Source organism: Myripristis murdjan, chromosome 6 (genome assembly GCF_902150065.1).
Source record: "Myripristis murdjan chromosome 6, fMyrMur1.1, whole genome shotgun sequence".
NCBI classification, from domain to species: domain Eukaryota; kingdom Metazoa; phylum Chordata; class Actinopteri; order Holocentriformes; family Holocentridae; genus Myripristis; species Myripristis murdjan.
Window position 1 is genome coordinate 22,678,667 of NC_043985.1, and position 12,700 is coordinate 22,691,366.

Sequence of the window (12,700 nt, forward strand, 5' to 3'; positions counted from 1 at the left end):
ACAAAATATTTTGATAAAACTGTGTGTTCAAAGAGTTGCTGATACTTGGACCACAATATAACACAATCATTTTCCATTTGTGGAAAATTACATGAATAAACACACTGCTAGGCATGACCTTGGTAATGATATGTATATCTAACTAGATAAAAGAGTGCTCAAGCTGCTTCCGATATGATAAAGACTGTGGAGAAACAACAAAATAATAATTACTGAATATGAATTCAAATCCCAAACTCAAATTCTTCACTATATATTTATCTTTTTTTTTAATTTCTTCATAGCTTTTGTTTTTTGCTTGTTTTTTGTTTTTTGTTTTTGGCCTGCTGACATTACAGTTAAGTATCTACAGCCATATGCTAACAAATTAGTCCTGTTTTTTAAAGGATTTTCTTTTTATTATTTTGCCTAATGACTTCCAGGTGGTAGTTTTTTCTTTCCAAAATGTATATATTTACATATGTACACTTCCCCCTATCTCTCCCAGCTTTTCCTCTCTCTCTCTCTGTCTACTTTCGCTAATATCAATATCATGAATAAAGCAGAAATGACAAAACAAAACCTTAAAAAACATGTAAACACATGCAATGCATGTGCCTTACAATTAAACAACAAAAAAAGATGTTAAAAAGAGAAAAAACAACAATAAACACAACCTCTATAAAATGCATTTTAACCTGCAAAGTATAGTTTTGTTTTGTTTTGTTTTGTTTCGTTTCATTTCGTTTTGTTTTTAAATAGGAGCAGAACAAAACAAGGACCAAACTTTCCTCTTGCTGAATAAAATCTTATCATATTATCATTATATACTGTGTTTTTTTTTATAAGAGGTTTGGAGTGTGTTTGCTGAGTGCTGCTATCACAGGAACAGTGGGTGGATACTGTATAACGCTAGGACAAATGGAGTGTGTGTAGTCTGAAGAAAGGGCAGTGAGGGTCACCCCGTCTTGACTGATAGGAATGACTTTTTGATAAGGATCTGGCTGATAGGTGCCTGAAACCCTGTATATAAGACCTGCTCCGCTCCAGCGTGAGTCGTACCCGTTCTGTGTGTACAGGAGGCATGATGAAGTGTCTTGTTGCTGTTCTGGTCTGTGTGGTGCTTGCCGAGGGAATCGTCAAGTAGGGAACCTCTTTCCTTTGCCTCAAATGCATTCTTTCTTCCTGAAAGCAAAAATTAACTTCTGACCTTTTCAAAGTCTCCTAATAACTAATGCCAATGGCAGGGGAGAGCATGGGAAATAACAATTGTTTGTGTGCCTGTTTCCTCCACATCTAGGATCCCTCTGGTGAAGAACAAGTCTATGCGTGAGGCCCTGAGAGAGAAAGGCATCAACCTGCCGTACCAGGACCCAGCTCTCAAATACCAGCCAGATGAGTTCGCCGGCTCCGCCAACATGTACATCAATAACTACGCTGATGTAAGAAATTATAGTTTAAAGCCACTACGCCGCTCCTGCTGCCACTAATGATTATTTTCATCGTTGATTAATCTATTGCTCATGTTTTTTTTTTCAACTCGTCATTTATCTTTTTGTCTATAAAGTGTGAAAGATAGTGACAAATACTCATGGCAAGGTAAACTGCTTTCTCTGTCAGAGCGGCAGTCAAAAAAACAACCAAACAAAAACAAAGTATTAATTTTATACTGATATGAATGCAAATGCAAATCCTTGCATCTTAATGAAGCTGTAATCAGCAAATGTTTAGCATTTGACCGACAAAAATGATGACTGAAATTACAATCCATCGGTTGTCTTTAAATCTACTAATTACACAGAGGAAGAAGGCAAAGATAATAAATTCACTGGGTTTGACAAACTATTTTTATCCTTTTGGGGGGAAATATAGAATGTGTTATGTCCAAAAAGGTATTTCAGTGCATTGAACATGACATAGTAGGACCTAGCAGGGTGAATTGCAGTTGACTAAATGGATATATAAGGTGTGGTGCTTTATTCTTTGCATGTAACTATCTGTGCCTCTACTGAATGTGTTGCACAGACCACCTACTATGGAGCCATCAGCATTGGAACCCCCCCACAGTCCTTCCAGGTGCTGTTTGACACCGGATCTGCCAATCTGTGGGTGGACTCCGTCTACTGCAACACTCAGGCCTGCAGTGAGTACAAACCAGCCTATAGTCTATATGGCAGTGGTAGGGACCAGCAGGCTTCATGCTATTAATTGCCACTTCATCTGTCACCTTCTTCAGAGCATATGTGAGGCACTTTAAGAGGACGTACTGCTGCCATAGGCTGAGCTTGTAGGGCTTGCAGCTTGTGATCAGGTTTACAAGACGACATGCTGTACATACACAGGATTTAGATTTCTAAATGTAATTACAGGCATGCCACTGAGCTTTCTGGTCTTTGGCTACCATGTAGACTCGAGTGCTTGAGTTCTGATAATCAAATGAAATTATCAGAATGTAGAAAGGCTCTGCTGGCATAAGGACATGTTCATATGGCAGTGGCTCCAGAAATAATCCCGATCTATGACATTTCCAGACACGCACAAGAAGTTCAACCCCCAGCAGTCCTCCACCTACTCTGCCAATGGAAGGTCTTTCTACCTGCCCTATGGAGCTGGAAGTCTCTATGGAGTCTTTGGATATGACACTGTCAACGTGAGTCTAACCACAAGCTAACCCAAGCCTCATCACCGTGTTTATTTATTTTTATTAGTGGATGAGTGTACAGATACTGAAATGGGCCACTGGCAGAAATTGGAAAACATACAAGGTCTTAAGGACTTAAGGACTTTCAGTACTACAATGCTGAAGAAGTATATCCATTTTAATGTAATTGTATTGTGGTGGTGGTATTTAAAAAAAAAGTCACGCAGTCTAACGGGCATGCAGCAGCAGAAGCCTCTCCTGGTCATATATAAATGGACAATATGAATGTCTGTAAACTGGGCAGCACTCACACCCATCTTCTCAAGCCATGAATATGTTACGATCATAATTACAGTTTATTTCTATAGCACTGCTGCAATTTAGTGTATTTATTGTATACCAGCATAATAGAGGATCATATGAGTTGCGTCTCATTCATCAAATCCCTTTGTGGTATGCCCCCTGTAGGTTGGCGGTATTGTAATCCAGAACCAGGAGATCGGTCTTAGCACAAACGAGCCAGGCCAGAACTTTGTGGTCGCCAAGTTTGATGGAATCCTCGGCCTGTCCTACCCAAGCATCTCAGCCGGAGGAGAGACCCCCGTCATGGACAACATGATCAGTCAGAACCTGCTGCAGGCCAACATCTTCTCTTTCTACCTCTCCAGGTGCTCCAAGGCAATCATCGAGTAGCCTCAAGCATATGCTATATACCGTATATTTTCCACAGTGCTTGTAAATACAGCAACAAGGTGAGGTGAGAGCTTAGTTGTGATGTGTTGTTTCGACTAGGAATGAACAGCAGGGCAGTGAGCTGTCCTTTGGTGGAGTGGACAACAGCAAGTACCAGGGCCAGATCTACTGGACCCCCGTCACCTCCGAGACCTACTGGCAGATTGGCGTTGATGGGTCTGTGCCTTTTAAACCTCACACATTTGTGCAGAAGGATTCTGTCTAAATTAAACACTGAATAACTTTTTAATCAAGTAATGTCTGCTTTATTACCATTGCAGAGGATTGAGTTGTACTGATTTACTAGAAAGGCAAAGACAACTGGATTTGCTTTGTAATCTTGAATTGGACGAGTTTCCCTACTCGTCCAGAAAGCTTTCAGCTCCAATGTGGTACAGAGTACCACATTGTACAGAAGGAATGTTTGATCAATTCACAATATTGCGAGATAATCAGCTCTGAAACATCACAATATCTGCAACTGAAGGAAAAAATGCCCTGGAAAATTCAAAGTATTTTTTTCACTGATCAGGAATCAATCATGTTTTTCAGTGTTTTAATATGTTAATATCTAAAGGCAGGGAAAAAAATACACCTCATATTAACTCAAATGCGCCATCTGTGCAAATAAAGTTGAAAACTCAAAATATCAAATATATTACTATAAAAAAGCTAATTACTATGAGAAATTATTTAACTTAAAACAAAACTTAGAATTCTTTATGTAAAGTTAAAATGTAAAAAACAGAAAAATCTATACTTGGCATAAGGATATCAGTAAACTTTTACACAAGGAAGTATTGCAATATAATGTATTATCAATCTATTATTCCACCCCTAGTAGGAAGATCCCCGAGATTGATAACTTTGACTTACTACTTTTAGATTGAGACTCTATTTTTTTAGTGCCTTGCCTGGTTGACTGAAACATCATCAGATAATTGATAACTTTATGTCCTAATGTGAATGAGGACATAAAGAATGAGAAACAGAATCTATATATTTGATATGATAACTGATGCTGCATGCGTGGTGCCCTACAGATTCCAGATCAATGGTCGGGAGACAGGCTGGTGCTCCCAGGGCTGCCAGTCCATTGTGGACACTGGAACCTCCATGCTGACCGCCCCACAGCAGGTGCTGGGATACCTCATGCAAGCTATTGGAGCCCAGAGAAGCCAGTATGGAATGGTACGACACATACACACATACAAACACACACACAGACACACACACACACACACACACAAGGAGACACTCTTTGAAGCCCCTTAATTTCAGAGCAGTTATTTTTAGTGTATGTCCCAGTGTTGTAAGCATTTAAAATGGCTTCCACTCTTGGCTTGATAAGGAAAGTATAATTAGGTATACACACACACACACACACACACACACATGAACACACTTGCAGTGGAGGTAGTAGAAAGGGAAGCTTTGGCACTATTCTTCCTTATGAACAATGATTCAATTGTGTCTTCATATTGATCCAACATAAGCCATTAAGCGAGTACACTTGTATACTTAAAATGTGAAAGACCAAAGCACAACCTGGACAAACAAAAGTCCTCATGCGCACAGTATTTCTCTTTCTATCCATCTGATTTGTTGTTGTTGTGTTATTCCCTAGTACATGGTGAACTGCAACCAGATATACAACATGCCAACTCTTACCTTCGTCATCAGTGGTGTTTCCTTCCCCCTGCCTCCCTCTGCTTACATCATGCAGGTAAGATATGTATATTTATTGCTAGAGCATGTATTTTTGCCTCTGTCACTGTGTATTTGTGTTTGTGTGCACCTTCTATGTTCCATGCTATGATAAGCAAGCACACAATAGTTTGCACCTTTCACATCCTCTGTTTCCATCTGCAGCACTACCAGAATGGATACCAGTTCTGCACCGTGGGCATCACCCCCACCTACCTGCCCTCTCGTAACGGCCAGCCCCTCTGGATCTTTGGAGACGTTTTCCTCAGGGAGTACTACTCCGTCTACGACCGCACCAACAACCGTGTCGGCTTTGCCACAGCTGTCTGAGCGTTACCGGTGTAACCTGACCATGAACCTAAACCTGCTTGGATAATGATGAATGAGTTTCCGTCTCCCCAAACACTGTCTAACTAATGTGCCAGATAATTTAGCTAATGAAAATGCAAGATCTTACAGCAGTCACTACACAGGTATTCACCCTTCATTGGTGGAGGCTTTGTGGGCAGAGGACCTCCTGGCCTTTCATACCACCTGTGCTGTGTTGGAGCGGTGTCTTAGGTATGTTAGGTGAGATGTAAACACTTGTTGGTTTATTCTGACTTGGCTGCCTATGACTGTCCTGCAAGTCTTACATAGAAAATCTTAATAAAGGTAGTTGGCTTTGTATATAACCTAACTGGCGCAACAATATGGCCAATAAATGTCATGATTGTTAAGACCAGTAATGATGAAAGTGTCAACAATAAATGTTTTAATGATTCATACCTTCAAATGAGCCCTTGTTATCATAACAGCACAGGTTCTGGATAGAGGGACATCAAAGGGATTTCTCTCTTTATAATTAAGGGAGTGTGTGTATGTGTGTGTGTGTGTGTCTAATTACTTTCCTCAACCAGTAGAAAGAAGAAACCATTTTAAATTGCTTACTCTCCTGGGATGTACCGGCATAATAACTCAAAAATGCAGAAGGTCTAACAAATATGTCCTTGCATGCCATGTGTATTTATGTGTATGCACATGCATGCACATGGTAGGTGCGTTATCTGTGTGTAACTGTGTGTTTAAGAGGCTCTGTCTGATTAAGCCAAAAGCTCATTAAAGAAATGTTTGGGATTCAGCGGTGACATGCAGTGTTTTCCCCCACCACATTAAATTAGTGTAAGCCCCTGTGTGCAGGCTTCTTCATGTGGACACACACCAGAACCACACAAGATCACATTTATGTCTGTCAAAATTATTACAGTGGCTGAATTTATTGTCTAAGCCAGTCATGAAGAAATGAGGTCACAAATGAGCTCCTTACCAATCCGTCAAATTCTGTGCATGTGTGTGTGTGTGTGTGCGCGCGCGTGCATATGTGTATCTCTCACTATGGAAAAATACCACATGGGTGCAGCTGTCTCCATGGCAGAGTACAACACACAAGTGAAATGTAGTTCCATGGTTGTTTTGTTATATCAAGGGATGCAGAGAGGCGGAGAAATGGAGGGACAGAGAGACGGAGGGGAAACAAAGAGGTAATCAGATAAGAAGCCTGTAGTTATCTTTGGCCAACAGAAAATTCTGCCTAAAACTTAGCAAGGATGTATGCTTTTGGAGAGATAAAATCTGTGTAATGTATGTGTATCAGCAAATATGCATCAAATAAGAACTGTCAGTGTAAAAATCACTTTTTTTTTCATCTGATAGGGTCAGATAAGGACAGCAATGCCAATATCAGCCATGTTTTGGTGCTACAACAGCAATAAACTCTACTATCGATTACCTGGGTGCCACATAGCCTTTCATGGTTTTTAAAATTAAGACCACATTTCTCATAAACCCATTGCTTCTTGTTGCAAGTGCTTCCACGCTGCCTGCCTTCTTCTCTGGTGACTCTTTCAAAGTGTTTGGTTTGAAGAACGAGCAGAAAGATAAAAAGCATTTTCTAGTCGAATGTCAACATACGTCAAATGTAAAATGTAAATGTAAACAACATCCCCTGGATATCCCCATATGATCAATCAAGCAGAGTGTGCAACTTCACGTAAGCTTGACGCCTGGTTGAAATTCTTGGGCATATAGACAGAGACCCTTTTCATATAACATATTCTGTAACAATGATGCCAGAATAAAAATGTGTATTATTTTGAAAGTGAAAATGGCTCCTGTTCTGTGTCTTAAAGCAGAGTTTGTGCCATAAAGCAAACCGGTGGAGTTTCCATGTAATTTAAACCCTGCGGCAAATAATGTAATATGCAATGTGGAGGCCGGTTGAGGGTGACAGTCTCAGCAGTATTTTTGCTTGTTTACAATAATTACACTGTCATAAAATCAATGTGGCAGTAATCTATCAATGTTAAAATGTTACTTGCACAAGCTTTAATATTTTCAACTGTTTGTTGTCCTCTTTCATTGGGTTTGACCTCTTCCACTGTTCCCTTTTTCTGCTGTGTTTATAGACTCCATTTTGTTCTCTGTTCATCTGCTAAGTGTTGAAGCTCTCCTGCAGCTCAGCAATGTGTGTCAAAACAGATTGTGTCCCCATTTTCCCTAAACTGCGAGGCCTAAGAAATATGTGTCAGTGAAAAGTTGCACACTCTGAGCAATATCCAGACTCTTTCCCTTCTCTTAAAAACGCGAAAATGCTGACCGACCACATATCATGTTATGTCCAGGCCAAAAAAAAAAGCAACCCCACCCATCTCTTTCTCAAACACACTGCACACTAATGCTACACATGCATGCACATACACCACTTGACATTTAAACTTTTTTTCCTGTGTGAGACTCCTATTTTTCTTCTTTGTCTAGTATAGTTTGTTACCTAGACTAGAAAACAGGTGGATTCCATGTTAAACTGCTTAGATGCAGCAACAGCTCCTCTGTTGACACTGCAAGTCCATCATCAGTGCTCAGTCAAAGGGAGCAGGCAATGCCTTTCACACCGTACTGTGTACCACTCCCTGGATACTGCAATGGTGCATCCAGATTCATTATCACTCCCCACATCGGGCTACCATCACCAGAACACAACCATCCCTCCTTCTCTCTCTCTCTCTCTCTCTCTCTCTCTCTCTCTCTCTCTCTCTCACTGTCTCCATATATATGTATGTATGTATGTATCGGTCCGTCTCTCTACCCCACATCTGTCCTGCCAGTCACTCCCTGTCATTTCAGATCCTGTCAGGTCCAGATCAGAACTCGTCACACCCGCATACTGCCATCTGTGTCTCCTCCTCTCATACAATCTGTGTACAGTGTATGCACATGCACACAGTCACACACACACATACACACACACACTCACTCACACAAAAGACTTTTTTTTTTGGTCTGAAAATATAAGCATGCAAAACTCCTCATCCAATTAAACTAACTGCTTCCTTTTAACCATCAGCACCTGTGTCATGATGACATCATCTTTAATGGCCAAGGGCATTTGGTGTGGTTACTGACTCATTTATAAGATCACTGTCCAATGCCTTTCACCCATCATCAGCCTCCAGTAATGCAGACACACACCCACCCACACACAAACACATACAACACCCAAGCGCGCGCGCACACACACACACACACACACACACACACACATGGGAATGAGTCATACATTTAACCTAATTACGCACCCTTTGTTGTCTGTGTCAGATCGAAACATGAATATGTAGCATTTTTTTTTTTAAACAAAGGCAGTGATGATGCATGTGTTTGCTGACAGCATAAGATATGATGTGGATTTGGCTTCATGAAATCATCAGAGGCAAAAGAAAATGGTTTTGATAAATGAGAAGGATTACCATCATACAACTGGAAAATGAATCTCTCTTGCATAAATATGACCCATTTAATGCTGAAGCCATAAGATGGTCACTCAAAAGCACTGAGAGAGAGAGAGAGAGAGAGAGAGAGAGAGAGGAAAACAGAAACACAAAGAGATAGAGGGAGAAAGATAAAAAAAAAGAAGGTTAGGGAGACAGCAGGGGGGAGGGAGAGCTGGAACGCTTAAGCTAAAATGAATCTGTGTATTTGATTTAAGCCTCTTACTCCATGGTGGTCTCCCACTTCCCTGCCTCTGCCTTACTCCAACTGGCTTCAAAGAGTCAGACAGCAAAAGTGGAACATTAACTGCTAATCAAATGAGAAGCCAGAAAATTGGGAGACGGGAAGAGAAATTCACAAGGATTCATTCTGTAAATTTCCTTCTACCCGATGTTGAAAATATCGTGTACCACTACTGCCTACCAGCCTACCAGGCAAAATAATGACCTCAGACCAGATTGCATTAAGACCACTGCTGGAGTAAATCTACAACAGACAGCAAAAACAAACCCTTTCATAAAATGTTATAATTGAAGTCTATAGTATGAGCTGTTGCTGCTTTGACTCCTAAATTTTGACGTTTCAGCATGTCTCATTTAGGCTTCAGTAGCACAGTAGGGATTACTTATGCTGAAAAATCGTGGCCCACATTTAGCATTCATTAATATGCATTGCAGATGATAAAAACCTTGATAGAATAACACTCTGCAAATGTAGCAGTATGAGCTACAGCTTATACTGATTCATTTCATTGTGTCTATACTAACATTCATGGTAACATGTTACCATTTGCCTTGCATGAGAATATAATCCCATATTTACATTTAACAAAAGAATTTTGAATTACTTAAATGAATTAAGGTCTTGTCTTACGTGAATCATGTGACAAGAGAAATGCAGGCTCTCTGACAGATTACATTGCCCACTGGAAACAGTTTTGAGGTTATGTAAGGCAGCTTACTGTACAGACACACCACCACCACACCACTGGTAGCTTAAACATCAATCAGTCACACACAAAGAGACAAACATGTGTACACAGAGGAAGACCCACACATAAACACACACACATACAAAGACAGACTACAGCCAAACCAGTAAGTGAGCAACAACTGCACTTTACAGAAAGACAAACCTGTATGTTTCCTATCTTTCATTTATATGATTTATTGGTATTTCAAATACTGAAATAGATCCACAGCTGACTTAAGATACACATAAAGGATGTGTTTGTGTTTGTGCACACACAAGCACACACATGCACACATGGTTCCAAAGCATTGCTCTGAAATCCCTACATTACCAGCGATAGCTACAATTCACGTGTGTATTTATATCTTACAAAACTGTGCTCATGCCTTCATCTACCTTCATGTGTGTGCAGTATTTTGGACACTTCTACAAATACACGATACACGATACAAATCCTACTTGGATTCTTTGGATGTCACTTGTTGAAGGCCACAGGAAACATAAATTCAAGGAATACTGGCTGATTATTATTATGTCTTAATGGTCTACATTTCTCCTCTTGCTTTAACGTTTCTCTTGCTGTGCTTACTCTAAAATCCAAATAGTAAACTTAAAAACATGAGCTGCATTTGAGATCACTAACAGCATGCATAGGTCAAAAGAGTGTATAAAGAAATTATTGACAGCAGGGCTCTATTTGCCAGTGCTATGAACTCCCAAGAGGGATGATACTATGGCCAAACTGTGGTAATGTGCTCTGCAGTGAGGTAAAGGGTAGTCATGCAAAAAAAAAAAAAAAAAAAAAAGTAACTGATCTCATCTAGCCATGAGATGAAGCTATGTACTGTAACTAAATCCCAGATAAGTGCTTTTGGAACTGGGTTTATAAAATGCATGTTGTGCATATAAAATCTGCCTGGGCCTAGCTGGCTAATATGATTGCATTCTAGATGGCTTGCTGCTGTAACACAGGACACACAGAAGTAGACGGAACAGTGATGTGAGTCGGATACTATGGCGCTGTCCGTTGTCCTGTATTTCATCTCACTAGCACACCAGTAAGCTTATCTCTGTCTGCCTGTCTGTCTCTGTCTGTCTGTCTGTCTGTCTGTCTGTCTGTCTGTCTGTCTTTCCTGTAAAGAAATCATCATACTCAAACAGAGGCACTAATGTCTGAGCGCTTTACATGTATGCTGTAGTGTAAGAAAAAGAAAAATACAAACATTCTTCTCATAATTATTACCAGTATGTAGTATTCTGTATTAAGTAGGCCTGGTAGTTGGCAGTACAAGTAGGCTAACAGTAGCGGTATAAGCGAATAGCAGATGAATGCAGGGCACAGAAATGACAACTAAGCCCACTCAGTTAGGCTACAGTGAATTCCAGTATATTTTATCTGCCATAAAGAAGCTGCAATGCCTCCAGGAAAACACAGATCTGCATATTGCCTCATGAGCCTCCCTAGAATTTACCCTTCATTCAAATAACATCTTATTGCTGCAGCATAAGGCAGCCCGCGGCCTAATGCATACATTGAATCGATTGGGCTGAGGAAATCCACATCGTTATAGCAACAACCTTGGGGGTAATTATGTATAGGCTATCACTGGTACTGCATTGGAGTCCTCTGCTGGGAGAAAAAAAAAAAAAAAAACTTATTGATGTCTGGTGACTACAATAGAGATTACTTAAAGCTAAGCAATAAACACAACACAACACATGAACATTGTGTGTCGCAGAGGTCACACGCGTTTTGAACAATATAGGGCCTGCACAGTTTTAGAAAGCGTTGTTAATCGTCACGGTTCAGCAACATGCCTGTGCTTGGGCTGGTCTCATCAGGGCGTGGGCCTCACTCACAGAGAATGCGCAAGGCGGGTGACTGGCGTGACAGCTAAAAATCAATCACTTGGCCTCCCCTTTACCATGAACCTCACCTCTCACTTTTCGTAAAAGAGCGCATTCTGAGGATGCTTATCTTAAACACGCGCACCACTTCTATAAGGCGTTATTGACGAAACACAAACAACAACCATTCTTCAGCTTTGGCACCTACAGGCGGCTGGGCACTGTGCGCAAGGAGGCAGTAGCAGGCCTAGCAGGTTATTCAAAATATCGGTACTTCACATGGTTTTGCGTTTTACTGCAGTCATCAAAACACTGATGTGGGCTAGGTCTTTATCACCTCTGCCAGTGCCCTTCCCTCCACTCATCAGTGGTGCGTATCATCCCCCATCTTTGCCCTGTCGCGCAGCATCCATAAGCTCTTACCTGCAGCCGGGAGGAGAGAGGGAATGGAAGGTGGAGAGGGAAAACATCTCAGCTCTGTCCGCCATCTTCTTCCACAAATGACTCAGAGCGACTGCAGAAAATCACGGAGGGAGCGCAGTCCATTCACAAACGGAGGGCAGAGGACGGACGCAATCGCGGACAGCGGTTTCTCTCTCTGCGGCCGCACGGATGCCCCCTGGCCGCAACCCTTAGCCGAATCAGACGAGCCTGCTCAGCACCATCAAATCTGCAGTCACCTATCCACACAGGGGGAGGGAGGGAGGGCTGTCAAGGCAGATTTTATTTTCAGAGAACGACGCCGCCGATATTAAAACACAATCCTGTACTCCCCCGATACGTCCAGACTAAGCGTGAGCATATGCAGCCGCAGTCCGTGTTTTTCCTCGCCAAATGTCTGCTGCTGTGATGCTGCCTATGACACACAACGGATACGGGCCAGCAGTGCGGACACAGTGAGATAGAGGAGGGGCTGTGGAGCAGAGAAGATGTAACGTCAGTGCCGTTACAGTCTGCCCTGAGTGGATGGAGGCAGAGCTCTACAGGCTAGAAAATGGTAGTGGCGAAAGAAAATCT

General features: G+C 41.4%; 2 protein-coding genes across 3 annotated transcripts in view; one reads left to right on the forward strand and one right to left on the reverse strand.

Annotated features, from left to right (window-relative positions):
- mapk8ip2 (mitogen-activated protein kinase 8 interacting protein 2) overlaps positions 1–12,549 on the reverse strand; it is a 32,513-nt gene extending 19,964 nt beyond the window's left edge. For both annotated transcript variants that reach the window (XM_030053305.1, XM_030053306.1), the window contains exon 1: positions 12,107–12,549. In XM_030053305.1, the coding sequence (XP_029909165.1) occupies positions 12,107–12,171 (65 nt within the window). In that variant the 5' untranslated portion in view covers positions 12,172–12,549. The remainder of the gene's footprint in view (positions 1–12,106) is intronic.
- Positions 1,067–5,389, forward strand: LOC115360397 (gastricsin-like). Its single transcript, XM_030053308.1, has 9 exons — positions 1,067–1,122; positions 1,280–1,421; positions 2,005–2,122; positions 2,511–2,629; positions 3,089–3,288; positions 3,413–3,529; positions 4,396–4,543; positions 4,980–5,078; positions 5,225–5,389. The coding sequence occupies exons 1-9, from the start codon at positions 1,067–1,069 to the stop codon at positions 5,387–5,389; spliced, it is 1,164 nt and encodes a 387-aa protein (XP_029909168.1).
- Positions 12,550–12,700: the final 151 nt, after the last annotated feature.